Source organism: Talpa europaea (assembly GCF_964194135.1).
Source record: "Talpa europaea genome assembly, chromosome: 5".
Taxonomy (NCBI): Eukaryota; Metazoa; Chordata; class Mammalia; order Eulipotyphla; family Talpidae; genus Talpa; species Talpa europaea.
This window is the reverse complement of record NC_140071.1, coordinates 143,668,889-143,694,735: the sequence shown is the minus strand read 5'-3', so window position 1 is coordinate 143,694,735 and position 25,847 is coordinate 143,668,889. Positions and strand designations below refer to the sequence as shown.

The window sequence follows — 25,847 nt, the reverse complement described above, 5'->3', positions numbered from 1 at the left end:
GCCTACCCGCTCTTTCTGGGGTTTTTATTTCTTTAAAATAATTCATACAAATGGTTACAGTCACAAACATGATTTTAACCAAAATATTGCTAGCTACCACGTCAGCAGGACGGCCCGCAGGCCCGGCCCGGAGCGCCCCCGCCAGCCGCGGCCGCCGTGCTGGGAACGGGGCGCATGCCGAGTTGGGGAGAACAGCCTTGGTTTTGTTTCCTAAATTACTCTAAAAATAAGACAAGCAGGTAGAAAAACAATGCACTGTGTGGCCTGGAAAGAAAGACGGGTGGTTGTCCTGAGAAGTGGGCCCGCCTGCCCGCGGCCGCCCAGGCGGGCGCTCTCCGTGCTGACAGCTAAGCAAACAAACCCTGGTGATGTTCTAACTGTACACAGACGAGGACATTCATGACAGCGCAACTACGACTTCTGCTCGACGAGGATCGCGACGGCCGGGCCGGCCTCCCGGCCAGTCTCTGGTGGCCTCGGCGCGGCGCCCCGCCCGCTACAACTGGTCGCTGGCGTGGTCTCGGTCCGCCTCGGGCTTGACGGTCTGGCCGGGGGAGGGCGCGTGGGGCGGGTGGGCCACGGGGGGCAGCCCGTGCGACAGGGGCATGGCGCTGGGGACGATGCCCTCCACCGCGGCCGGGATGCCGGCAGGAGCCACGCCCACCACGCCAGGGGGGTACCTGCTGGGAGCGGGGCGGTGAGGCCTCACAGGAGGCTGGGGGGGAGGCTGGCCCCACCCTTCCCCCACCCGGCCCCACCCTGGCCCCTGCTCACCTGTAGGCGGCCCCGTTGAGCTCAGGGTGCACCACAGCGGGGTCCATGCCGGCCCAGTGGGTGGCGGCTGTCAGGTGGTCCTTGTTGACACAGTTCTTCAGGCTGTCGGGGATCCGGCCTGCGGGGTGGCCAGAGTCACGGCACCGCCCCAGCTGCTGGCTGCTCCTGCGGCACCGCGGGGACCGTCACCCCGGGACACCGCCCAGCAGATGCCCCGTCCCAAGCTGACAGGCCAGCCGGGAGGGCACATCAGGGCCCCCACCCGCCGGTGAGGCCGTGCCACAGGCGCCCGGCGGGTTTGCACCAGGCGGAGCCCAGGGAGGCCCTGCCCCACCTCCCCATGCCGGCGGAGCCCAGAGGACCCCGGCAGGTGCCAGTGCTCCACGCCTGCTGTGAGACGCGCCTGTGGGAGCTTGGCAGCTGCTCGCCTCCAGAGAGACTCCCTCGGCCCCGCCCGGACGGGCCCCGCCTGTGCCGGCCCCACCTGTGATGGCTCTCCGGATCTCCCGGGCTGCCTCCTCGCGCATCTCAATGGACGCCTGCTCGCTGTACCAGGCCGCGTGGGGGGTGCAGATCAGGTTGGGAGCGTCCTTCAGGGGGCCCTGGCTGAAGCTGGGGAGCACACGGCACTCAGGACGCTGCCCGAAGCCCCACTCTGAGGCTGCCGGGGCCTGGGCCCTCCCCCCTGCGTCTGCTTTGGGGCCAGTCAGCAGCGGGGCCCAGCGGGGGCCCAGCAGGGCGTGCCCTGGCCACGCCCCCAGCAGGGAGGGAGATGGGGGGAGCTGGAGGGCAACACGTGCGGGGCCTGGGGCTGACGAGACCCTGCGGACAGGCGGCAGCACCTGAAGGGCTCAGACTCGTGCACGTCCAAGGCGGCGCCGCGGATCCGGCCCTCCTTCAAGGCCTGGGCCAGTGCCTTCTCGTCCACCAGGCCGCCCCGGGCCGTGTTCACCAGGAAGGCGCCTTGTCTCATCTGGGAAGATAGCGGTGCCGTCAGCTCGGCGCCCACTTGCAGCTGGCCCCGCGCGGGCAGGAGTGGGCACAGCTGTGCCTCCTCCCATCAGGCCCCAGGGGCCTCAGGGCCCCCAAATGCCCAGGGTGGTGGTGGGGCACTGGGCACCCCGAAGGGCTGCCCCAGCCACGGAGCCCAGCATGATCTCGGCACCGCGTCCTCATCTTACTCCCGGCCTCCGTGACCGTAATGGCGGCCTCTACTGTGAGGTGAGCGATCCCAAGGTCCCATTTCACCCCAGGTGAGCCCACCTGGCCGTGTTGGGCATTGTCCGCATTGTCTACATGCTCTGCCCATGTAGGCCTGTGGCCCCAAGGGACGCCCAGGCCCAAAGCTGCTGGCTCCTGGGAGAGAGAAAGGGGCCGGTGCTTCCCCCGCCCCCGCCCCCGCCGCACGCCCCACAACCCCACCCCCACCCGCCCACGGGACATCAGGCCCCACAGACACCCCCCAATCAGAAGGTGCCTGTGGCCGCCTGGACAGAGGCCCCAGCAGAAGCGGCTGTGGCCCTGTGGACGCCTGGTGCAGGCTGGAGCCTGCCTGCTGCGGGCTCCCCCCGAGTCCCGGCCCCGCCCCCACCCACACCTGCTTGACGGTGAAGTCGTTGACCAGGTGGTGGTTGTGCTCGTTGAGGCCGCAGTGCAGGCTGACGCAGTCGCTGTGGAAGAGCAGGTCCTGCAGGGTGCTGACCCGCTGCAGCCCCAGCGCGCGCTCCGTGCCGTCCGGCAGGTACGGGTCGTAGAAGAGGACGTTGAAGCCAAAGGCCTTGGCCCGCAGTGCCACCGCCTGCCCCACGCGACCTGCAGGCAGCGCGCGTCACACCGGCGCCCGCACCCGCCCGGCCCAACCCCACTCGGACTCCGCGTCCAGCTGCCTGCGGCCCAGGAAGGCGCTTGTGACCCGCACCCTAGGCCTGAGGCCCTGGGGGATTCCAGGGAGGGCGAGAACTTGTGGGGTTCAGGACAGACGTCCTGGGCGCACCCTCGGTCAGTCCCTCCCAAGCCCAGGCAGCAGGGCAGAGGGCCCAGCGTGGGGCTGGGGTCCCTGGGGAGAGGCTGAGGCGCACAGGGCGCGGCGGGGGTGGGTGGGCAGCGCGCAGGAGCCGCGGCCAGCGAGAGGGGACAGGCAGTCGGGACAGGCGGTCGGGGGCGGCGCAGGCCGCAGCCCTGCCCCTGCAGCTGACCCCACCCCCACACAGGGGCTTGGGCCTGGGGGCGCAGCTCCCGAGCAGAAGGGTGACTCGAGGCTGGGGCAGGCCCAGCCCAGGCCGGGAGGCGGCGGCACCAGATCAAGGGCCGTGAGCGGCAGAGCCTGCAGGGGTGGCCACGGTGTGGGAGTCGGTGGGCGGGCAGCGTGAGGGGCACCACTCACCCAGCCCGATGAGGCCCAGGGTCTCCCCGCGGATCCTGGCGGCCCCGGACGCCACCTCGCGGATCTGCTCGACGCTCTGCACGCGCGTGCCCTCCCGCAGCGCCTGGTGCAGCCAGGTGGCCCTGCGGTACAGGTTGAGGATGTGGCACAGGGTGGAGTCGGCCGTCTCCTCCACCGACGCGGCCGGCACGTTGCAGACGGCGATGCCTGGGGACGAGATGGGGGTGAGCGGCGCCCTGCACCGTGCAGAGCACCACCGGGGTCCAGCAGGGGAGGCTGCCCAGGCAGTGCCCGCCCCGTCCTCTCCACCGGCACCACCTCCCTCCACCTTCGCAGCAGGGCGCCCCGGCCAGTGGCCCGGGCTGAGTGGGGTGACCGCACCGGCCCCTGCATCCCCAGTACCCTCCTGCCCTGCCTTGGCAACCAGCCCCACCCACCAGCCCTGCTGGCCCACAGCACCGTCCAGTGTCACGGAGTGGCCGCCCAGCCAGGTGAGCACCCACGATCCTCACACGGCCTCAGGCGGCCGCTCCGGGTAGCAGCCCACAAGGGCGGGCAGCAAAGGCCCAGGGCGGACCAGCTGCCTGCAGCCCCACCCAGTGCCTGAGAGGCAAAACGCAGCCATGGCCGTGAGCACCCCCTCGCCCAGGGCACCCTCCCTGGCGTGCCAAGGGGAGCCGGGGCCTCTGGATGGGGGTCAAGCCGGGCCAGCCGAGGCGAGGCGCCCACGGGGGTGTGTCCTACCTAGGTCCCCGGCCGACTTAATGTCGATGTTGTCAAAGCCGCTGCCGATGCGCACGATGATGCGGAGGGCCTTGAACTTCTCCAGGTCCTCCCTGGTGAGGGTGATGGTGTGGTACATCAGCGCACCCACTGCCTCATTCAGCACCTGGGGGGGGTCTCAGCGTGACCACCGTGCCCGCCCTGCCGCACACCCCAGTCCGCACTCCTGGCTGGCCCATGCGCCAGGACTGAGCTCCCTAGAGAGCAGGAGGGGCACAAAGGCCCCAGTGCCTCTGGCCAGGAGCCCGGGCACCTCATGCAGGACACCAGGCACACCTGCGGCCGTCCCGCCAGAGCCCAGCCACAGACCAATAGCACAGCCCTTGCGGAACCGGGGTGGCAGGCCGGCCCACCCAGGCCCCTGGCGCGCATGACTGGGCCCCGTGGCTGGCGAGGCCGCAGAGGGTGGGGCTGGACCTGGCTGTGGTCAGTGCCTGGACAGTCCAGGGACACCTGCAGCTGTGACGTCCTGGGCATGTCTCAGATGAGGGGCATGTGGGGCGGGAACCTGCTGCAGCCTCGGCGCAGACCCTCCCCTCGCCCGGCCCTGTTCCCCTGGGGGAGAGCCAACCCCCCGTGGCTGCCTGGCTCGCTGTGGGGACACCAGTGCGGGGCCACCTGGCACGGTGGGCGCGGGGGACGTGAGGCCAGGGCAGCTGGCGAGGGGTGCTGGGCACCCTCCCAGCTGAGCGGGGGAGGAGGGCGGGGCTCGGGGCGCAGGCAGTGGCTGGCGAGCCCTGGGCCTGATGCTCCGGCCAGGAGTCAGCGCCTCCGGGCAGCACAGCCGCCCCTGCGAGGCCTCGGCCGGGAGTGCGGTCGGCGGGGCCGGCGTTGCCCGCCCTCTGCAGTGGTCAGTGCGCAGGCCCCACACGGAGGGCCGGAGGGGAGCAAGAACCCCTCCCTCCACCGGTGTGTGCAGGCCAGAGGCGGCAGCGGCCACTGGGGGCCCAGGCCCGCTGAGAGCATGTGGGGCCACTGGCCAGGGGAGCGTGGTGGCTCACCAGGGCCCAGGGCCCCTTCTCCAGCCTGCAGAGGCCTGCAGGGCATGGCCAGGCTTGGGGACCACTACTGGGCATGGTGCTGACAGGGCTGCGTGCTCGGGGCCTCTGTGACCCACAGCTGCGTGGGGATGCTGGCTGGGGACACTGGCCAGCGGCTGGCTCAGCTCCCAGGACCCCTGCCTCCCCCGTCTCTCCCTACCGACGGAGGGATCTGGTCGCTGCCCTGCTCCTCCGCCTGGGCACGCTGGGCTCCCCACAGGCGCTGGGCTTCCTGCCCTGTGACCCATCTGCTCTCTGCAGACCCTGTCTCCTGTCCCGTCCTCCCCTCTCAGGGCCGCGAGCCCCCCGGCCGGGCACCCAGAACATGAGCGCATCCCAGGCCTCTCTGGCCCAGCCTCCGTCCTGCACTCTGCGCCAGCCCAGCCCTGCTCTCTTGGCCTGTGCTGCCCACACCCCAGCATGGGGGCGTCCCTCCCAGCAGCCAAGCCGGCTCCCCTGAATCCCCGCCCACCCTGTTCTCACACCCTGCCCTTCCCCAGGCCGCCCAGCTCTGCTCCGGGTCCAGCCACTGTTGTTTCTGGGGAACATGTCTTTAGGGGCCTCCTGCGGAGTGGGGGGGTGGCCCAGGCATCCTGGTGCAGCTGCCCCCTCATGTGGGTCACATCCATGGGCGCCTCCTGGCTCTGCTGGGGGAGCTGCCATCTCTGCTCGGGGAGGGGGTTTCCTGCTCGCACGGTGATGGCATCACAGCACCCAGCCCCCCAGTGATGGCGGGAGCGGGACGGCCAGCCCCACAGCCCACAGGCCCAGCCACCCTGCTGCCCGCCCTCCGAACAGCCGGGCCCCGCCAGCCGCAGCCGTCGCATCGGCTCCTGGTCCCAGGTGGGAACCCACTTACCTCTTCTGCAGGCGCCGGGCCACGCGGGCAGCCAATGTGGGGACGCCGCAGCCATACAAGGCTGCGTCCCCGAAGGGCGTCCCCAGACTGTCCCCCAAGCTCCCCGTGGACGTTTATGAGGCTCTTCCTGGCCGGACGCTCTCCTGGGGTGGCTCACGCCACAGCGAGGAGGCAGCTAGAGAGCAGCTGCTGGAGACGAGCTCTCCCGGCGCCTGCGCTGGTGAGCTGGCCCCTCACAGCAGGCGGGCTGGGCTTTGAGACCCCCCAGCCCCCAGCTTTTAACCTGCACGGTCACCAGACACCCGAAATGACCAAGACGTGCCTGCCGGCGGCGTGCCGTGTGCATGCTCCGCCTTCCCCAGCGCAGGCGTCACCCTGCGCTGTGTTTGGGCTCGGAGCCTCCTGGAGCCTCCCTGTTACTGCCACCGTCCGGGGGCCCCGCTGGGTCAGTTGTGCTGGCCCCGGTGCCCTGGGCGGTGTGGCCGCCGCCCCGTGGAATGAGCTCCGTGCCTCTGTGTGGCTCTGCTGCTCCACGACGACCCCCCGGCGCTCCCGCCACGCGCCTGGTTCTCTCCCTTTTGCTTTCCTGTCTCGGACGTTACTCCCGCAGAGGAAGGGCCTCAGGCGGAGACTCCGCGAGAGCTGCCGGTGCCTCCTGCCGCTTCCTTCTAGCCTGCAGGTGCCAGGGAGGGTCTGCAGACGGTCCTCGACGCCCCGCGCCGCTCACGCTTCTCCCCGATGCCGGCAGGCTCGGTGTGCGGCCACCGCCATCTGCTCGGGGCTCCGCGCCTCCCGGGTCAGGACGTCTGGTTTGCTTCACCCGCCGAGACGGGGCTCGGCAAACGCTGCTTTGAAGAATTCTCCCGCGCCCTCTCCAGTCGCGGCCCCCGCGACACGCCGCGGTGGCTTCTCCGGGGACCGTCCGCAGGCCCGCCGCCGTTTCCGTTTTTAAAATTCCGTCTCCCGCGTCCGACACGCCGCTCCCCGGAGCCTCCGTTCTCTCCGCCGCTGGCATCTGTCCGCTCCTGACGCCCTCGGCTGGTGTTTTAATTTCGTTGTGATACTTTCCAGAGCCGGTAACTCTGCTCGCAGCAGCCTCATCCTCTTGCTCTTGCCTTCGTTCCTGCTCTGCGTCACCCGCTGGTTTTCTAAACTCCGCGAGCACCCCACCGCCACCTCCCCTCCCCCGGCCCCCCCACGGCCCTGCTGCCCTGGGGCCTGGCCTCCTGCGCGGCGCTGTGGCGGCCCCCTCTCCTCTCTGGGGGCTGCGATGAGCTCTCCCTCTCCCCTCAGCGGGCTGGCCTGCACCCCTGCTGCCAGAGGCTGGCTACACGCCCCATGTTTCTGGCCCTGGGGCTCTGGGTGTCCACCGTGTCACACCCCGAGCCTGTCCAGGTGGCCGGAGAACCGGCACCAGCAGAGGGCGCAGGCCGACCGGACCTGGAGCAGCAGGGCAGTGAGGGGCCACCTCCGCAGGCAGCAGGGACTGCGGCCCAGCAGCGCTGGGGGCGGCCGAGGGCTGAGGTGGATGCCACCATGACCCCCACCTCCAGACCAGCGCCTCAGCCTTGGCCTAAGCCGCCTGTGCGGCCTCGGGCCAGCCTTGGCCTCCCGCAATTGTGCACATTGCAGGTGCAGCCGGATGGCTTCTCTGCTCCTCCAGCCCAGGCCGAGCCCCGGCGCCTGCCCTTGGGCCCACGGTGAGATCCAGGCACTGGCCTGTGGGCGTCTCTGGGTGGCTCCGGCGAGGGGGGCTCGTGGGGTGGGAGGGCGCGGCCCCGGTCTCCTGGGCTCGAGGACACATGGCGTCTGACCGGGCCCTACCGGCAGCTCCTCCTGTGGCTGGGGCAGCTCCCCCTCCTCCGGTGGGCGGCGGGTGTGTCTCGGGCTGAGTCCACAGCCTCTGCCGCCCTGCCGGCCCCCGCCGGACCTGTGCTTCCTGCGCCCTCGCGGGCGGAGCTGGGGCGCAGGCCTGGGGCACCAGCCGTCCCCAGACCCCGTCCCCAGAGCCCGTCCAGCGGGGGCCTCGCCGGCCCCTCCTCCGAGGGTGTGGGGGGGACGGGCGGGGCCGCCACCCGGCTCCTGCCTCCCGAGGGCCTCGGCGCCCTCGCCTGGGCTTCTCCTGGGTTTTCTGAGGTAACTTCCGTAAATTACAATTCCAAACGTGTTTTGTCTCAGTTTTCAAATTTATTGGCAAACTTGTGTTTCGGATCTAAAGGCGCTTCTGCACGTCCCGCTCTCATCCCCCGGGCTGGCTCCTGACAGCGATTTGGTGGGAAGCAGCCCCGCAGGCACGGGTGGCGCGCAGACAGCGAGGGGGCTCCGGCCCCCACTGCCCCCCGGACCCGCCCGTCCCCGCCGGGAACACCCGCGCGCGCCCTCGGCAGACCCATGTGGCAGCTCCGCCTGAACCTGTCGCTTGCCCCCCCCCCCCCCCCCCCCGGGGCCGGCTCCCCTCGGAGCCACACCCCACACGGCCAGGAGAGAAGCGCTGCTCGGCGCCAAGGTCTGTCTCTCTGGGGCAGGCGACAGGCCCTGCCTGCCCGGGGCCGCCCAGCTGGACAGGGACCCACCCGCTCCCGAGAGCGACGCGCCCGCTGCCAGCGTCCCCTCTGCTCTGGTGCCCGGGTCCCCACCTCCGGCTCTGCGCCGGCACCTCGCAAGCACCCAGGCTCTCCCCGCAGGCTGCGCTTCAGACCATCAGCCCCCAAAGGTTTTCGGGCCGGCTTTCCGCTCTGGGCAGGCAGGATGGCCCCACCCACCAGGCACACCTCTGGCCAGGCCGCTGTAGGTGCAGCTCCGGCCCCCCTCCCGTGGGCACAACGAGGGCGCGGCCTCCGGTTCCTGACCCCAGGGTGCCGGCCGGGGCTGGGTCTGCACCAAAGCAGTGCCTGGCTCTTGCCACCCCAGGCCCCTGCTCCCAAGCAGCAACGCTGGCCCACGCGGCGGGCCCGCCTGACGCTGGCCTCTGCCCACGGCGCCCTAAGGCTCAGCTGCCCCAAGGGGCCGCAGCGGGAGCAGCGGGGCGGTGAACGCGCGTCTCCCCGCCAGCATCACTCACACCTCCCACAGCCCGGGTGTCCAGGCCCCGCAGCGACAGTCGCCAAGTCCAACCCGACCGCTCCCGGGAGCCCGGCCGTAGCCAGCGATTCTCAGGCCTCGCCCACCCTGCGGGGCCACACCCGCCCGCTACCTTCTCGTGGATCTCCTGCGTGGACTGGGCGTCACAGAACGCCACAGTGGCCACGTCCTTCAGGATGGGCATCTCCACTGTGCAGTCCCTGCCGTCCAGCAGCGCCACCAGGGGCCGGGGGTGCAGGGGCCCGTTCATGATCGGGGGTCGGACGCCTGCAAGAGAAGACGGGGCTCGCTGAGAGGAGGGCGGGCAACAGGAAGCGCGCTGGCCGGCCCACAGGACGCACAGCACGGCCCTGGGGCGGAAGGGGGGCTCCCCATTGCCCCGTCTCCCGTGGGCACCCAGAGCAGGACGCTGGGCTCGGGGAGCCCCTTCCTTTCTTGGGCTGCTGCTGGCCTCCGGCTGCCGGGCACACCGCTACTGCGCGTCCCCACAGGCGGGCTTGGGGAGCAGCCAGGGCAGGCGGCAGGTGAGGCTCTTGGCGAGGGCGGCTCCGAGTCCCCAAAGCCACGCCAGGCTCCCCGCCGTGCTGCAGGACTTACAGAGCCCTCGGCACACCCGGCTCCCCCCACAGCGCGGCCTTGGCCCATCTCTCCAGGGGCCAGGAGGGGTGCCCCGCGACACCGGCCCAGCCCCCAGGCGCCGCAGGACTGGCCGCCCGCTGCTCCTGGGTGGGGGCGCTGGCCGCCTGACCACAGATGGGCACGCCACGCTCCTCGGACAGGGGCCTGGCCCAGGGGCTGCGGGCAGCCTCAGGATGGCCAGGCGGGGGCCCCACCCCCGCGGGCTCCCCGGCGAAGGGCCGCTGCCGCAGGAGCCCCGACCAACCTGGGGTGGCCCCGCGCTCGGCTCCGTCCCCGCAGAGCCGCCTCCCGTCGCGGGTCCGTCCTGAGGCTCCGAGCGGAGCTCCGGGCTCCTGGTCCGCGGCGACCCCGGGGCCCCACTAGGCTCAAACACAAGAGACGTGAGACCCTGGGCCCCGGCGCCTCACACCCCCACCCTGCAGCTGCCCTACACCACGGGGCAGCACGGTGAGCTCCGGGGGCGGGGCCCAGGACTGGGGGGCACAGCCCATGGCCCCTTGGGGGGGGCTGACTGGCCTGGGCCCTGGCACCGCTGGGGCCGCCCTCCCCAGCCCTGGGCAGCAGAGCCCCAGGGCAGGCCGGAGCACCCGGCACACCTCTGGACCACGGCAGCCTCCAGAGGAAGCCCGTGCCCGCCCACCTTGGCCGCGTCCAGTTGTGCCGCCACCGCCACCACTGGCAGGACCCCACCTGGGGCCAGGCACCTGCTCCCGCCTGCCAGAGGGGCCTGGCCTGTGACCGCAGCCCCCGCTCTCAGCGTCACCACCCCACGCCCTGGCGCAGGCGGCCCTGCCAACTGGGTGCCGAGACCCCTTCAGGCCCCGGGCCCGGCCCTGCGGTGGCAAGTGGCTGGGGGGGGCCTCACGAGGAGCCGTGGGCACCCAGGCGGCCGAGCGAGGCAGGAGGGCGGCCCCAGCGGCAGAGCCCCAGCGAGGGGCCGAGTGGCTCCTTCCTCGAGAGGCGAGACCCGGCTCCCGCCGCTCCGTAGCGCGGGCTCCACACGCCTGCCCGGGCAGTGACAGGACGCTGGTCACAGATGCCAGCGGCGGTACAGATGGGTCCCCTCGGGCCACGATCAGTGACCTGGCTTCGCAGGGGATGCAGGCCCCGAGGCCTCAGTGCCCAGCCTGCACCCACCCTGAGGCCCTGCCAGCCCCAGCCCCTCGGCGCGATCAGCAGCCCAGGGCCCCGCGTGCCCGGCCTCCACCCCGCGTTCCAGGCCTGGCACCCCCAGCTGCACTCCCCCCAGGCCCCTGGTGGGGTGGGGCTGAGCCTCGCCTGGATGCCCACCGGGTGGGGCTCCCCGCTCGCTCCCCACCTACACCGGCTCCCTGGACACTCCCCACAGGGCCGATAGACAAGGGCCCCGCCCTCCAGCAGCTCCACGGAAAATGAGCAGGTGAGGGGCAGGCCTGACCGGGCCACAGAACAGGACCCAGCACCAGATGTGCCCTGGGACCCCCAGGGCCCAACCTGGCCCCCCAAGCTGGAGACGGGGGACGAGACACCCCAACTGCAAGTGGACACACGCCAAGGTCACTGTGTCACGCCCCACCTGCCCGGCCCACGGGGCCCAGGCTCCCGGCGGCCCCACGTCAGACACACGGGCCATGCGAGCAGCCGCCCACAGGGAGGGCAAGGGTGCCCGGCGCCCACGCAGCTGACCCGCCCGCCTGCCAACCCGGGCCTGGCACGGCTTACCGGAGGGCTCAGACAGGAGGGCAGGGGCAGTGAGGGGGGGCGCCGTGGACACTGGGCTCTCCAGCCAGCCCAGAGAGCAGCTGGGGCTCACCTGCCTGGCCACGCCCTCGGGAGACCGGCAGGAGCCAGGCCAGCTCGTCCCCTGGGTGTGGTGCCCCTTCCCTGCCCGACCCACTGCGAAAACATGGCAGTCCAGGGCCTGTCTCGGCCAGGTTGGGGCTTCTCCATGAGGCTGCCCCTCTGGGCAGGCAGAGAGCTCAGCCCGTCCCGGGCAAGGTGCTGGGCTGGGCACCCGGCCAGAGGATGCCCCGGCCTCCCAGCCGTGGCCCAGGTGCGTTGGCCAGGCCTCAGGGAAACGGGTCCTGACGAGGTGGGCTTGGGCTGCAGTGGGGGAGGGCAGGGAGGAAGCTGGGGGACTGGCCCACCCGGGTTGGCTGCCCTCTCCCTGGCTGCACCCCTAACTGTCTTCCCCACCGGGGGCCCAGCCTGAGCTCCCCAACTGACAGGGAACCGCAAAACGTGCAAGATGCAAAACGTGCAAGATGGCGTACCACAGCTAGGTCCAGCCGTGCTGGCTGTGCTGCTGGGCACGGGGCCGGGGCGGCCAGCCACCCACAGCCCCAGCCTCCCGCCACTCCCCCGCCTGGTTCCGCGTTCCCCACCCATGGGGTGCTTCCGGGCGATTCAGAGACTGGGTTATTCAGGAGCCCAGAGTGCGCTGAGGGGCAGCTGACCACTTCCCTTCCCAAGGCCTGTGGCAGCCCCAGCAGCCGCCTGGCACGGGCTGCCTGGGGCAGCCCCGCTTCCTGCGCCCCGTCCAGCAGAGCCCAGTGCGCTGAGGCGCCCGGAGGGTGGGGGCCTGGTCACAAAGGGGCCAGGTCTGGGCACTGCTGGAACAGAGGCCGCTCCTGCCCTTCACTCTGTGGTCCTCAGGAGACAGCTGTGTCCTTCAAGCAAGTTCTCTGCCCTAATCGCGTTCGTGCTACTGCGGGGGGCAGGTGGGAGCACCCAAGACAGGGCAGGCGGGGGCCAGGGGCTGACAACCGAGCTGGGGATGGGAGCTGAAGGCCAGGCTGGGGGGCTTGGGAGCTGGGGGACTGCTGGCCCCGTGCGGCTGGGGGTTGGGGGGCTACTGGCCCCACGGGGCTGGGGTCTGGGAGCTGGGGGGCTGCTGGCCCCACGGGGCTGGGGTCTGGGAGCTGGGGGGCTGCTGGCCCCACGGGGCTGGGGATTGGGGGGCTGCTGGCCCGCGCAGCTGGAGTCTGGGGGGCTGCTGGCCCCGCGGGGCTGGGGTCTGGGGGGCTGCTGGCCCCGCGCCGCTGGGGTCTGGGGGGCTGCTGGCCCCGCGGGGCTGGGGGCTGGAGTCTGGGGGGCTGCTGGCCCCGCGGGGCTGGGGGCTGGAGTCTGGGGGGCTGCTGGCCCCGCGGGGCTGGGGGCTGGGGTCTGGGGGGCTGCTGGCCCTGCGCCGCTGGGGTCTGGGGTCTGCTGGCCCTGCGCCGCTGGGGTCTGGGGGGCTGCTGGCCCCGCGGGGCTGGGGGCTGGAGTCTGGGGGGCTGCTGGCCCCGCGCCGCTGGGGTCCGGGGGGCTGCTGGCCCCGCGGGGCTGGGGGCTGGAGTCTGGGGGGCTGCTGGCCCCGCGCCGCTGGGGTCCGGGGGGCTGCTGGCCCCGCGCCGCTGGGGGCTGGAGTCTGGGGGGCTGCTGGCCCCGCGCCGCTGGGGTCCGGGGGGCTGCTGGCCCCGCGGGGCTGGGGGCTGGGGTCCGGGGGGCTGCTGGCCCCGCGGGGCTGGGGGCTGGGGTCCGGGGGGCTGCTGGCCCCGCGGGGCTGGGGGCTGGGGTCCGGGGGGCTGCTGGCCCCGCGGGGCTGGGGGCTGGGGTCCGGGGGGCTGCTGGCCCCGCGGGGCTGGGGGCTGGAGTCTGGGGGGCTGCTGGCCCCGCGCCGCTGGGGTCTGGGGGGCTGCTGGCCCCGCGGGGCTGGGGGCTGGGGGGCTGCTGGCCCCGCGCCGCTGGGGTCCGGGGGGCTGCTGGCCCCGCGGGGCTGGGGGCTGGAGTCTGGGGGGCTGCTGGCCCCGCGCCGCTGGGGTCTGGGGGGCTGCTGGCCCCGCGGGGCTGGGGGCTGGGGGGCTGCTGGCCCTGCGGGGCTGGGGGCTGGGGTCCGGGGGGCTGCTGGCCCCGCGGGGCTGGGGGCTGGGGTCCGGGGGGCTGCTGGCCCCGCGGGGCTGGGGGCTGGAGTCTGGGGGGCTGCTGGCCCCGCGCCGCTGGGGTCTGGGGGGCTGCTGGCCCGCGCGGCTGGGGCCGACGGCCGACCGGGACCAGGAGTCCCGCGCTGAGGGCCGCGCTGGGGTCTGGCGGCCCCGGGGCTGCAGGAGTCCGGGGCCTCAGGGCCGGGGGCCCGGGCTCTGAGGGGGCCACGGCCCAGGGCCCGGGGTCCGAGGGCCCGAGGTGCGGCGGAGCCGGGGTGCGGGCCCCGCGGCCCAGCCCCGCGCCCCTTTGTGTCACCTGCGGGCCGCGGGCGGGCGGGCGGGCGGGCGCGACGGCGCGGCGGCGCATGCGCCGCGCACACGGCCCGGCGCGCCCGCGCGCGGCGGCCCCCGGCCCCGCCCCCGCGGCGGCGCGCGGCGCGGCGCGCACGCGCACTCGCACACAAAGCGCCCGCGCGCCGCCCCGCCCCCGCGCCGCCCCGCCCCGCCCCGCCCCGCCCGGGCCGGAAATGCGCGCGCGCGGCCTTACCGAGCGGCAGGCCCTTGTTGAGCAAGTGCGAGCTGCCCATTGAAAGGCGCGGGCGGCCGCGGGCCCCGTCGAGTCCGGCGCGCTCCGCCGCGAGCCCGGCGCCTGGGCCGGCCGGGGCGCCGTCCGCTGCTCCGCGCGCTCGCCTGCGCCCGGGCGCCGCCGTGCCGAGCCGCGCCGCGCCGCGCCAGCAGCCGCTCCAGCGGGCGGGGACAGGCGGCGGCGCGCGCGGGCGGGGCTTCCGGCGCTTTGGTCTCCTGTTTCCCGGCGCGGGCGCCGCGCGGACGCACGCGGGCGGCTGCAGGGCGCGCCCGCCCGCCCCGCCCGCCGCCGCCGCGCGCACCGGCCCGCCCGCCCGGCCCGGCCCGCGCACCTGCCCGCGCACCTGCCCGCGCACCTGCCCGCGCACCTGCCCGGCTGCGCGCCCGGCCGCCCTCCCCGCCCCGGGCCCCGGGCCCCGCGCCGCCGCGGCCGCGGGCGGGCGCCTCCCGAGCGGGGCGCGCCGGGTCCCCCCGCCGGGCCGGCCGGGCCCGGGGCAGGCGCCGGGGCCCCGAGCACGGGCTGCGCCTCCGCGTGCACGCGCCGCCCCCGCGGCCGCCGGGAGCAGCCCCGGCCGGCCGCCCGCTTGGGGGGGCCCGCGCGGGCCGAGGACGCGGGGAGGCAGAGGCGGCCCGAGGCCCGCCGGCCTCTCCGCCCCGGGCGGCCCGCACCGTCCCCGGGCGCGGCCCGCCTCGCCGAGGCCCCGGCGCGCTCCCCGGTGCTGGACGCGAGCGAGCCCGAGGTGCGGCCCCCGCCCCCCGTGCGCGCGGGGCGCCGTGCCGGCCCCGGCCGCGGGCACCGCCGGGAAGGAGGTGAGCGCGAGCCGAGCGGCCGGGCCGGCCGGTCCCCGCCGCGCCCCCGGCTGCGGCCGAGCGTCCTCTCTCCAGGCCGGCCTGACCCGACCCGGCCGGGCGTGCCGCTGGGGCCGCCTGGAGGGCGCGCGGGGCGGTGGCCGGGGCTGGGCGGCAGCACCGCCGGCCCCAGCCCCGGGGACAGCACAGGCCCCAGCAGGTCTGTCCGGACGGCCCCAGGCTGCCCTCGGGCGTGGCGTGCGGGGTGGGCGCTGCTCACCACTGGGCCCCGGGGAGGGGAGCAAGGTGGCCTGTCTGCAGGGCCAGGCCTCCGCTGCCGGCTGCTGCGTGTGGGGGGCTGCATGCACTCTGGGGGCCGCCCACCCCTTACTGGGGCGCGCAGCGGCGTGACCTCCAACTGCCAGGGAGCGGCTCCTGCCGCCCGCGGGGCTGGGGCTGGGGCTGGGGCTGACGGTGCTCCCTGGCGGGGGTGGACCCCACACCCCACCTCCCGTGTGTCTGCGCATAGACTTGCCGAGGCCAAGCTCGGATGGGGGCGCCCCAAGGCCCCAACTCAAGGGGAAGCTACTGGAAGAAGTGAGCCCCGGGGCCTGCAGGGGCGTGGGCAGACGGGAGGGCGCCCCAGCAGGCCACGCCCAGCCCAAAGTCGGGTGAGCACTTAGATGCTGAATTGTTGAGCCTGAAGCTGAAAAATAAAATGAAACAAGAATTCGCTCTTCCGTGTGGAGAGCAAGGCCTGGGGCACACACGTGGGGGGGGGGTCAGAACTCAGCCTGGCGCAAGAGTCAGACACTGACCAAGTGGCCTCAGTCTCAAAATGACCAGTAACTTAAGAGTTTATATGTGGCATCATCAGCTATTCTTTTAAGGTTTGTTTCGGGGTGTTTTTTTTGCACACAAGAGCTGGGGTACAGGCCAGAGGTGCAGGGGTGAGCGGACTCCCCAGAGTAGGGAGCAGAACAGGCAGATCCGCTAAAATCCACTGCTGAGGGAGCAGCGGGGAGACAGGAGAGGGCTGCTGCGCCCTGGGTAGCTCTGCTCCACGGGGGAGACCTGCTCAGCTCCTCACAGCGGGGCGGAGGGCTAGGGTCCTCTGGGGCAGTCTCTGGAAGGGGGTGGTGCCGGCGCCGGGGATGCAGCTCCAAGGGATCCCTTTGCTGTGTCCGCGGGCTCAGGGTAGCTGCTGCTCAGGGTGGGTGGTGAGGCCGTTGGCGTCCACCTGCCCTGGCGGCCAAGCTGGTTCCAGAGGGAGGGCCAGGCTCACTGAGCACCCATGCCCTCCCACCAGGCCGGTGCCTTGGGGAGAGGGGACCCCGGTAGAAGCCCTGCCGCCGGGGTGGGGTGGTGAATTGCCCCTGAGGTCCAGCCTGGGTGTGTAGAAGGCCCAAGGCTGTCACTAGCCGAGGAACACCTCCCGGGGCTGGGGGGCGGGGCGGAGGGCCCCCAGTGAGGACTCGGAGGGGACGGTGTTGGAGAGCAGAGACCAACACACCCAGAAGAATCCAGACGTGCCCGGGACAGGTTGGAGAAGCCAGTCTGGAAGCGCTGAGTCAGGGCTCCAGCGGCTGCAGCGGGAGTCAGGCATGGGGGTGCGCCTGTGGGTGCCCAGGCCCCGCTTGGTGCACGAAGGACAGACAGAGCCGCGAGGACAGCGGGTGGACCCACACCCGGGAACTGCCGCAAGGCTGAGGCTCCAGCTCCCGCGAAGGCGGGTGGAGAGTGAAGGAGACGCTGGCAGCCGGCGGGACTCGGCGGGAAGCCCTGCGCTCGCTCCCGGTGAGGCTCCATGGGCGCCCCGTGCTGGGTGCTCAAGCTGAAGGCGCAGAAGCTGAACCCTGGAAGTGCCAGAGACCATGTCGTGCTCTGGGGCCGGCCCAGGCCAAGCACAGTGCCCCTGGCCGACCGGAGGGAGCTGCCTTGGGCTGGAGGCGCCTTCGCTCCCATTAGAGGGCATCGCGCAGGCATGTGCGGGGGCACGGGGAGAGCCGCCCACGGGCTGAGGCCGCTGCTCGGGGTCTGCTCGGCTACCGCCAAGGACACAACAGACAATGTCCGAGCTGAGAAGGGTCCCCAGCGTCGGGGAGCGCTAAGAGCTGTGAGGAGGACCCGGAGCAGACGCAGGGACCCGCAGAGGGGCTCCCTCAGTGGCAGCGCCACGCAAACAGCAGGAGCACCGGAGCCTCCAGGCCCGACCGGCAGGCTGGCCCCAGATGGGCACGAGAGCCGACCCGGGGTGAATGGAGCGCCCATGCCCAGTGACACGCTGCGCAGGCGGGGAACCCCAGAAGCGCCTGGCGGGGAGGGGCTCAGGTGTGGCTTCCCCTGAGGGTGGCAGTGGCTGCAGGTGGCACAGCTGACGGCAGAAAGCACCGGAAGCCCCTGCACTTGCACTTCATTTTTCTTTTTTTCTTTCATTTATGCATTCAAGAAGTGGGGTACAGGCCAGAGATGGGCAGGTGAGAGGATTCACCAGAGACAGAGTGGGGAACAGAACAGGCGGATCCACGGAAACCCACTGCTGAGGGGAGCAGCGGGTGAGCCAGGAGAGGTCTGCTGTGCCCTGTGGGCAGCTCCCTGGCTGGGATTGAACTTGTGCTGCAGAGGCTGCGGACAGTCTCACGGCGCTGTGCCTAATCCCTTGTGCCACAGGGAGGCCCGGCATTTGCACTTTAAGGGCTGAGATGGTGAATTCCGTGGGATCCAATTTTACCTCAATTTAAAAAGTGGTGCGTGTCAGCTCAGGCCCCACACGCCTGCAGCGACGGTGAAGGTGCCCACATGCTGTCCACGGCAGCGTTTGCGAGCCGTCATGACGGTGTCCCTGCGTTCCTGGAATGAGCGTGATTTGGCACAATTATTAACTTCGTGTGTTTTGATGGATTCAGTGTTTCTTTTGTTTCTAAACAGGGTTAGTCTCTGTTTTTCTGGTTTCACTTTATCATCCGGATTTGCTCTCGGGAGCTTCCCACGTGAAATGATCTGAAACTTCTGCACAAATGCGCTGACCTGCTCTCTAGGCAGGTGACAGGTTTTCCTCTAAACCAGCTGCACCTGGTGTTGGGGCGGATGTGGGAACACGCAGGTGCTGGTTGGGCCAGTGCCTGGGCTCTGCGGGGCCATGCACCACTGCCCGCTGCAGGGGACCTCCAGGGGCCTCCTCACCCGCAGCTCCCCACCCCTGCAGGGCGAGTGTGGGTGGGGTGTGTCGTGGGCAGGTGGAGACAGGGCGGGAGCAGCGGGCAGGGACAGGCGTGGTGAGGGCGCGTGGGTGGGGCCAGACCTGCCCCCACCTGTCCACCTCCTTGCTGTGCCAGGATGTTGGAGGTGGGCACCTGGCAGGGTGTGCTGCCAGGCAGAGCTGGGGGGGGTCATTCTTGGGGCCTCCTATGTAGTCCTTTTAAAGAGGCAGTTTGGGGTTTGTTAATCCCGCCTGACATTGGCTTTTCCCCATAATTTCTTTTTTTTTTTTTTTTTAAAGATTTATTTTTATTTATTTATGCAAGCACTGGGTACAGTCAGAAGCGCGGGAGGGTGAGAGAATTCACCAGAGCCAGAGCGGGGAGCAGAGCAGGCAGAAGGACCGAAGGACACTGCTGAGGGGAGCAGCGGGCGGCAGGAGGGGTCTGCGCGCCATGTGGGACCCTCGCTGGTGGCCGGGGAGCAGCCGGGGATCGAACCGGCACTGCAGAGGCTGCGGGCAGCTTCGCAACCCAGCGCTCAACCGCTGCGCCACCGGGGAGGGCCCCCCCTAATTTCTAATCCCACAAGTCATTTTTCAATCTTCAGTGTTTTCTCCCGCCCCTTCCTCCCGGTGTGGCGCTCCTGTGTCTGCTCCTGGCCGGGCCCGCAGCGCTGGGCCCCACCTCGCTGCCCTCCAGCGCGAGCGTCGTCGCGAGGGCCCCTCCAGGCCGCCTTGCTTGGGCTCGCCCTTTGACCCACTGGGCAGAGCGGCCTTTGCTCCGACATGCAGACGCCCGCTCGGGGCGCGGCTGTGCCTTTGTAACTCGCGGTGGTCTGGGCGCCACGCTCGGGCCTCCAACTCTCCAGGCTCGGATCTGCTGGCGCCGGGCAGCCGGGACCTGCGTGAGGTGTCGCCTGCAGCTGCCAACACACATTTTTGTGCCGGACACGTCCCCGAAGTGCTTGACACCTGGTGGCAAAGTGGGCTCCTGCGGAAGGGACCCTTCAGCGGGCCAGGCCGAGGAGGCCCAGGGCGCTCCTGCCCAGCCTCAGCTGGCCCGTGCTTGGCCCGTCCCGTTTCTGTGGATTTCTCCGCCCGTGGGAAGGGTGTCCTGGGCTGTGGCCCCGCCGGCCTTCTGTGCGGTCACAGGTGTCCGCTTCTGCCCGCTGGCGAGGATCCGCCGGCGCGGGCCCCCTCGGAGGCCGGGCTCTTGCTGCTGCTCTGGCTTGAGGCCCCACGCCGTGCTGTGGCCCTTGAGTTCTCCCGCTTGGGGTTCAAGCCTCCCAGAGGGGCACGTGTCATCACACTGAGGGTTTTGACCACAGTTTCTGTCCCATTCCCTGGTCTCGGCCGCTTGGGACATCCATCCGCCTGGCAGGGCTGGGCTTGGCTTCATCTGCTGAGCTCCGCCCCCGCCTGCTTCTTGGGCTGCTCAGCCCACGCTGACCCTCCGGGCGCCACACAGTGCAGCAAGGGCGGGAGTTCTCAGGTGGCCTGTGCCGACTGGCCCTAGCCAACCCCACGAAGGCCAGGTGCCCAGGGCTTCCCGATGGGCTAACTCAGCCCAGGGCATGACACTCTCGTCCCAGCCTCAGGAGCTTGCTGCAAGGGCTTCAGCCTAGAGTGGCTGCAGGCCAGGTGCAGCGTCCAGGAGGCTCATCGCCTGCCTCCCTCCCTCTGCATGGAGGTCGCGTGGGGAGCCCGGCAGGCCAGCGCCATGGCCACAGTTGGCTGCCAGCAGGCAGGGCCCTGCAAGCCGCTGGCAGAGCTATTCCAGGAGGCCTGCAAGGGCAGCAGCTCTGCGCTTGGGCTGATTCTGCAGTTGGCCGGGGAGGGTAGGCCGGGGCCCTCTGAGCTGCCTGCGCCCACACCCACCTAAGGCTCCCACCCACCAACCACCTGGGAGCCCTCGGACCTGGGGGAGGCAGGGAGCTGGCTCCCTGGCAGCGGGGCCAGGGCAGTGCCCAGCTCTCCCAGGAGCCCATGGCCCTTCACTGCCTGTGCACTGTGCGAGGATGCCAGGGCCTGGGCTCCATGGGCAACGGTAAGACAGCACCCGGCCCTCCTGGGTGTCCTCAGGACCCCAGGGTACCAACCGCTTCGAGCCGACCAGCTGCCTCACCCCCCACTCCTCGACCTCTTGGCCGGGACAGAGAGCTGCTGGCTGGGCTCTGGCCAAGGGCCCCAGGTGCCCCTGGGCAGGCTGACCGCGCGGGGTCTTGCAGCTCCCATGAGAATCCTGCACCCCTTAGAGTGGGGCTTCACAGAGGACCCGCCCTGCCGGTGGTCAGGGGCCGCATCAGAGCCCGCTCACAGGCTGATGGACTCAGCTCACCGAGCCCCGCAGCCGAGGGCCCCCCTGGGGCTCAGGCGCTGCACCAAGGGCCCCTGGCCCTACCCAGCCCAGGCCAACAGCTAACCTTCCCACGGCTGACTCCGCTCGGAAAAGTGGGCAGGCACATCCCGTGCAGCTGTGCCCCCCCAGCTCCCCACCTTGGGCCCGCAGCGCTGATCTCACCCCTCGCCCCTTGGGGAGCCTGAGTCCTCGCCTTGCTTTGTTCCCACCCCACGAATGCAGGGACCCCAGCCCACTGCAGGCATCCTGGGCGGACCGTCCCACAACCCCGTGGGCAGCCCTCCCAGGGTGTGAGACCGCATGGGTCCCCAGTCCTCACTGCAGTGGCCCCAGCACCCGCCGGGCCCAGGAGTGTTGGTGAAAGGGGCTGCAGCCTGGCCATGCGGGACCTCCCCGCAGAGCCGCACCTGGCTGGATGGCAGAGCCTGAGTGCAGGCCGCCACGGTCCGGCCACCTGCAGTGGGGGCTGCCCCAGGAGCTCCATCCCCAGAAAGGCAGGCTGGGCCCAGGGGGCCACCTCCACTGGCCTGGAGCCTGCGGGAAAGGGTCAGGACGAGCAACCAGACCAAGGTGGGGCCACCAGTCAGACACCAGCGCCGCCGCCCTGCTGGGGGGGCCCGTCCAGAGAGCAGGACCCGGTGCAGAGGCGCCGACGTGTCCCCTGGAAGCTTCTCCGAGCTGGCTCCAACCTGGCATCCTGGGGCACGGGGCCGGGGAGCCCCTTCCTTCCGGGACACCCCCTTGAGGCAGAGGGAGAATGTCCCATGCCAGGCCAGGGGCAGCAGAGGCTGGAACAGCTGCCGTGGGACGTAGGCAACGCTGAGGGGCCGGAGGGAGACTCAAGGACATGAAAACAGCCACCGCGCGAGCAGGGGCCCCAGCCAGGAGTCTCCCCAAGAACAAGCCTGAGCTAAGGGGGTGCTGGCTGGGCCTCACCTGGCTTGGATCTCAGGACTGTCAGCCTCGAAGTGGCACCACTGTGTGGAGGGAAGGGAAACTATTTTTGGAAACAAAATTTTGAGGATTAGCTGCAAGGGAGCAAGGGAGCATGCAGTGGGGAGGGTCCCGGCCAGCTGCATGGCCCTGAGGCCCCACCCGGCCCCGGATGGGTTGGGCTGTTCTCAGCACAGAAGTCACATCAGGCCAAGAGAGAGGGCACTGGTCCCAGCCCTGAGGACCCCGAGCCGCGGCCACCGCGCCTGTGGCCTTTGGCTGTCTTGGAGCCGCGCGGCCCCAGCGTGCAAACCCTGGCCTTGCGTGTCGACTCCTGTGGTTTGATGATCACAAATGTGGGTTTCCACACGGTCACCCCGTCGTCAGGAAGTGGGTGGGACTCTGCGTGTGGGGCTCACATCATGCAACCTCGCTCACTCCTGGATTTCTCCAGTGTGGCTTGTTTCTCTTTTGTGTCATTTGTGGGTTCCCTGGAACCTTCCGGCAGATGCCCGCCTTCCCCTCGCCCAGCTGGCGAGAGTGGGGGTGCCTTGCCTCAGGCCGGGTCCCTTCACCTCGAGTGTTGGGCGGGCTTGGCAGACGCTCTGGACCAAGCTGGCGACTTCCTTGCTATTTTGATTTTTTTTTTCCAAATCAAAAAAGAGTTGAATTTTGTCAGATGTTCCTTCTGCATCGGCTAATTGCTCATGCACTGTGTTTTAAACCCTGTTTATACAGTGGGTCCTGTCGGCTGATTTTCCACTATCAACCGTCTGGCACCTCTGGACTAAACCTCGCTGAGCAGATCGGGCGAGTCCTCCACATGGGCCGAGGCTGAGTCCATCTCTCGTCATGAAGGGCGTCAGCCTGAGGTTGTTTTTCTTCTGTGCTCTTGGTCAGGTTGAGTATTGGGTTTGGAATAGAAGATGAGAATATATGTGCCATCGGTGCTCTTTAAGTGGCTGGGGGAATTCTCCAGAAACAATCCAGGCAGGAGACATTTCTTTGGGGGAGCTTTAAAGCCATAAATTCAATTTATGGCTTTAGCTCGCCTGGTCCGGAGGGCTCGAGTGCCCGGCTCCTCAGGACCCGGAGGCTGAGTCTCACGCCTCCTGCACCTGGCTGCCGGCCCCGCCCATGCTGGTCATTTGTCTCTTTTTTATCAATTGTTAGAGGTTTGTGAATTTAACCGGTCACTGCTTTGCTTTTCTCAATTTCACTGATTTGTCTTAATTTTACCATTTGCTTTGGTTTATTTCGTTCTGCCTTTATTGCGTTTCCTAAGCTCTGCCGCAGCAGGCTCATTTCCAAGTGTCTCGGAATTTCCATCTTCCTGCTTAGTGTCGTCCGTTGTGGCCCGAGGACACACCCGGTGCGGTGTCCACGCCTCTGCGTTTGTTGGTTTGTGGATGGCCTGGGGGAGGACCCCTCCTTCTCCATGTTCTGCAGGCCCCTGGGGACATTCCAGGTTCGCTAGAAAGCCACGTGGGCCTCCAGCCGAGTGAGGTGCCAGGTGGCTGTGTGTCAGCTGCCGACGGCAGAGGTCAGGTCTGCGCCCCGGCTGCAGCTGCTCTCTCCGTCCCCGGTCCCGGCGGCTGAGCGGCATGGCCTGCAGGCTTGGGGCTGCCATGTCTTCCCGGGAGGCCTCTCTCACTGTCCCGCTCTGCTCCAGGCATCTGCTTCGTCCCAGAGGTGTGGTGCCGCCTGCTCTGAGTCAGGTCTCCCTCCTCTCACACCTGCGCTTGTGGGCTTGGCGCCGCCCTCCCGGGCTGTCCTGTCTCCCGGCAGGACGCTGCAGCCAGGGCTGAGGTCTGCCTTCTATTCTCTCTTCTCTGTCTTTTTTGTTTCCTCAGCATTTTCCTGGGGTGATGTGAGCATTTCTCACTCCATTTAATCTCAGTGTTTTTCGGTGTGTTGCTCTGTGAGGACTTCTTCGGTTGGTTCTGTGTGACATCGAGGGCCTCACACGGTGAGGTCACAGTTGACCTCAGTCTGATCTCCCTCCAGCTCCGTTCACTCCCCCCATTTATAACTCTCTCCCACGCTTCCTTTACATGTCTCAAAAATGACGATGAGACAGAACGTCGTCACACAGTTGATTCCAGAGGAACATCTACTGTTCTGAACCACTAACGGTTCAGTGTTATTCCATCATGTTCTGTTTTCCATTGTGATGTTCTGGAATTCCTCGTTCTTCCCTGGCAAGAACTTCAATTTTTTAAAAAAAGATTATGTTTATTCATGTATATAACTGGGGTGCAGGGCAGGGAGGCCCACTGATTTCTTCATTCGTTATTATTTGTTTTATTGGAAAGATTTATCCATCTGGGCCTCCCTGGTGGCGCAGTGGGTTGAGCGCAGCGCTGTGAAGCTGTCCGCAGCCTCTGCAGCGCAGGTTTGATCCCCAGCCGGCCAGGGAGATTCCCACATAGCACAGCAGACCTCTCCTGTCTCCTTGCTGTTTCCCTCAGCAGTGTGTTTCAGTCCGTCTGCCTGTTCTACTTCCTACTCTGTCTCTGGTGAATCCTCTCACCCTCCCACACATCTGGCCTGTTCTCCAGCTCTTGTATAAATAAAAAAATTCTTAAAAAAAAAATTATCCATTTATACACACAAAAACTAGGGTATAGGCCAGAGGTGTGCGGGGGTGGTAGCACTCCCCAGAGACAGAGTGGGGAGCAGAACAGGCGGTTTCACTGAAATCCACTGCTGAGGGGAGCAGTGGGGAGACAGGAGAGGTCTGCTGCGCCATGTGGTTAGCTCCCTGGCTGGGGATTGAACCCGCACTGCAGAGGCTGCAGACAGCTTCATAGTGCCATGTCTTAATCCCCTGCACCACCAGGGAGGCCCCTAATTTCCTCATTCTTTAAAGATCTTCTTATTGGACATGGAATGAATCCCAAACTTGGGTGTTTCTCTTTTACACTTGACAACTCTGGCTTCTGTGGTTTCTAGTGAGAAATGCACTGTTGTTCAAATGGGCTGTTTTCTCTGGAGGGGAGATCTCCTTACTGCCTTCAAGACTTTGTCTTTGCCTTTAGTTCTCAGATGCCTGATACCTCCGCGCTGTGTTTGTGGGCTCGGCCGCTAGAGCCACAGACCTGTGATTTTAACAACGGAAACTTTCTTAGTTGTGGAGGCTGGAGTCAAAGGCCAGGAGCCAGCAGGTCCTGGTGGGAGGGCCTGGCTTGCAGGTGTTCTCACATGGGGGAGACAGAGAATGAGGGGGAGGCGACGGTCACAGACTTGTTTTCTGCACCCACTCGCTAAATCTCAGAAGTTTCTCCAGAGGCTTTAATCATGTGCACCGACCATCCAGGGGACCTCAGCACCCGCTCTTTCTCAGGCTGTGTCCCTGGGCAGCTTCTGGGAGCAGAGAAGGTGAGAGGCACCTTGCTCCCCGGCCTCCCTACAAGAAGCTGGTGGCCGCCTCACTGACACTCCCTGGCTCCCCACGCCCACCTGGCATGCCCCTCGGGGCGTGCCCTTGCCAGAGGCTCTGCAGGCAGTGCTGGCAGAGCCCAGCCTCCTCCAGGCCCTGAGCTCCGGGTCTCTGAGGCACCCGCTTCGCTCAGCTCATATGGTCAGTCTGTCCGCTCAGCGGAGAGCCCCGCACGGCTGCTGAAGGCAGCTGACTTTCCATGGCACCCCCGCTAGACAGAGGCCTCCCCACCTGAATGACAGCCTGGCTGCTGTCACCTCTTCCCCAGGCCGCTGGTCTGACAGGTGCCCAGGTTCACAGGGGTCACTTCTTTGACCTCCACACATGGAAAGGAGTGTGACCTCTGCAGGTGAGAGGCCGTCTGGACCCCTGGGCCTGGTAGGTGCGCCTCAGGCAGGCCACAAAGAGTGGGCAGCCCCCACACCCGGTCCTCATTATGCCTCAGATGCTCCCCTCTGAGCTGTCGGGGCTCCCGGGGCCCAAAGCTCCGGCTCCAAGGGGCCCAGGTGGCAGCCTTGGGGGCAGGGCACACCCAGGCCCGGCCCTCATCCGCCTGCACGCGGGGCAGCCTCTCCGGCCTCCTGTGGCCACCGTTCTGCAAAGCCAGGGTCGCTGGCCAGCAGGGACAGAGGGCGGATGGGCGCAGAGAGGGAGCCGGCCGCGCGGACAGGCCGCTCTGCCGTCTCGCGTTCACGCCACGCCGCTGCCAGGCCGCGGGCGCCCAGGAGGCCACAGGCCGGGCCAGCTCCGGCCCGGCCCAGGGGCCCGAGATCCCCGAGGCCGCGCGTCTGTGCCTGCGGGGCGGCTTCCGGCGCCACCCCGCCCCCGGCGCTCCCCCCGCCGCGTGGCGAGGCCAGCGGCGCCGCCCGGCCCAGCGCCGCTCTCCCCCCGCCGCCACGCCGCCGGGAGGCCGGGCTGGGGGCTCGGCTGCGGGCCCGGGCGCCGCCTCCCCCGGGCGTCGGCCTCCAGGGGCCCCGGCCTCGCGGGAACCCAGGCGCCGCCGCCCCGCCCCGCCCCGCCGCGCCGCCCCACGGCTGGGGGCCGCCGGACCGACGGCGACCGCCCGGGGGAGGCCGACCGCCCCGCCGCGAGTTCAAGGG

At 69.4% G+C, this 25,847-nt stretch overlaps 2 protein-coding genes across 3 annotated transcripts in view; one reads left to right on the top strand and one right to left on the bottom strand.

Annotated features, from left to right (window-relative positions):
- Positions 1-496: 496 nt before the first annotated feature.
- On the bottom strand, positions 497-14,027 carry CTBP1 (C-terminal binding protein 1; the record flags this gene model as incomplete). Of its 2 annotated transcripts, none has more annotated exons than XM_084234054.1 (9): positions 497-683; positions 775-892; positions 1,259-1,386; positions 1,617-1,747; positions 2,372-2,586; positions 3,158-3,364; positions 3,902-4,046; positions 9,033-9,187; positions 13,988-14,027. In XM_084234054.1, 9 exons carry the CDS (start codon positions 14,025-14,027, stop codon positions 497-499), a joined length of 1,326 nt encoding a protein of 441 aa, XP_084090180.1. The 2 variants fall into 2 exon arrangements, with proteins under 2 accessions (XP_084090180.1, XP_084090181.1); XM_084234055.1 differs by having other exon boundaries at positions 497-680.
- Positions 14,028-19,733: 5,706 nt separating this feature from the next.
- UVSSA (UV stimulated scaffold protein A) overlaps positions 19,734-25,847 on the top strand; it is a gene marked incomplete at both ends in the record, with an annotated part of 17,216 nt that continues 11,102 nt past the window's right edge. Inside the window, 3 exons of the mRNA XM_084233051.1 lie at positions 19,734-19,851; positions 20,096-20,204; positions 25,193-25,741. Coding sequence (XP_084089177.1) covers positions 19,734-19,851; positions 20,096-20,204; positions 25,193-25,741 — 776 coding nt within the window. The remainder of the gene's footprint in view (positions 19,852-20,095; positions 20,205-25,192; positions 25,742-25,847) is intronic.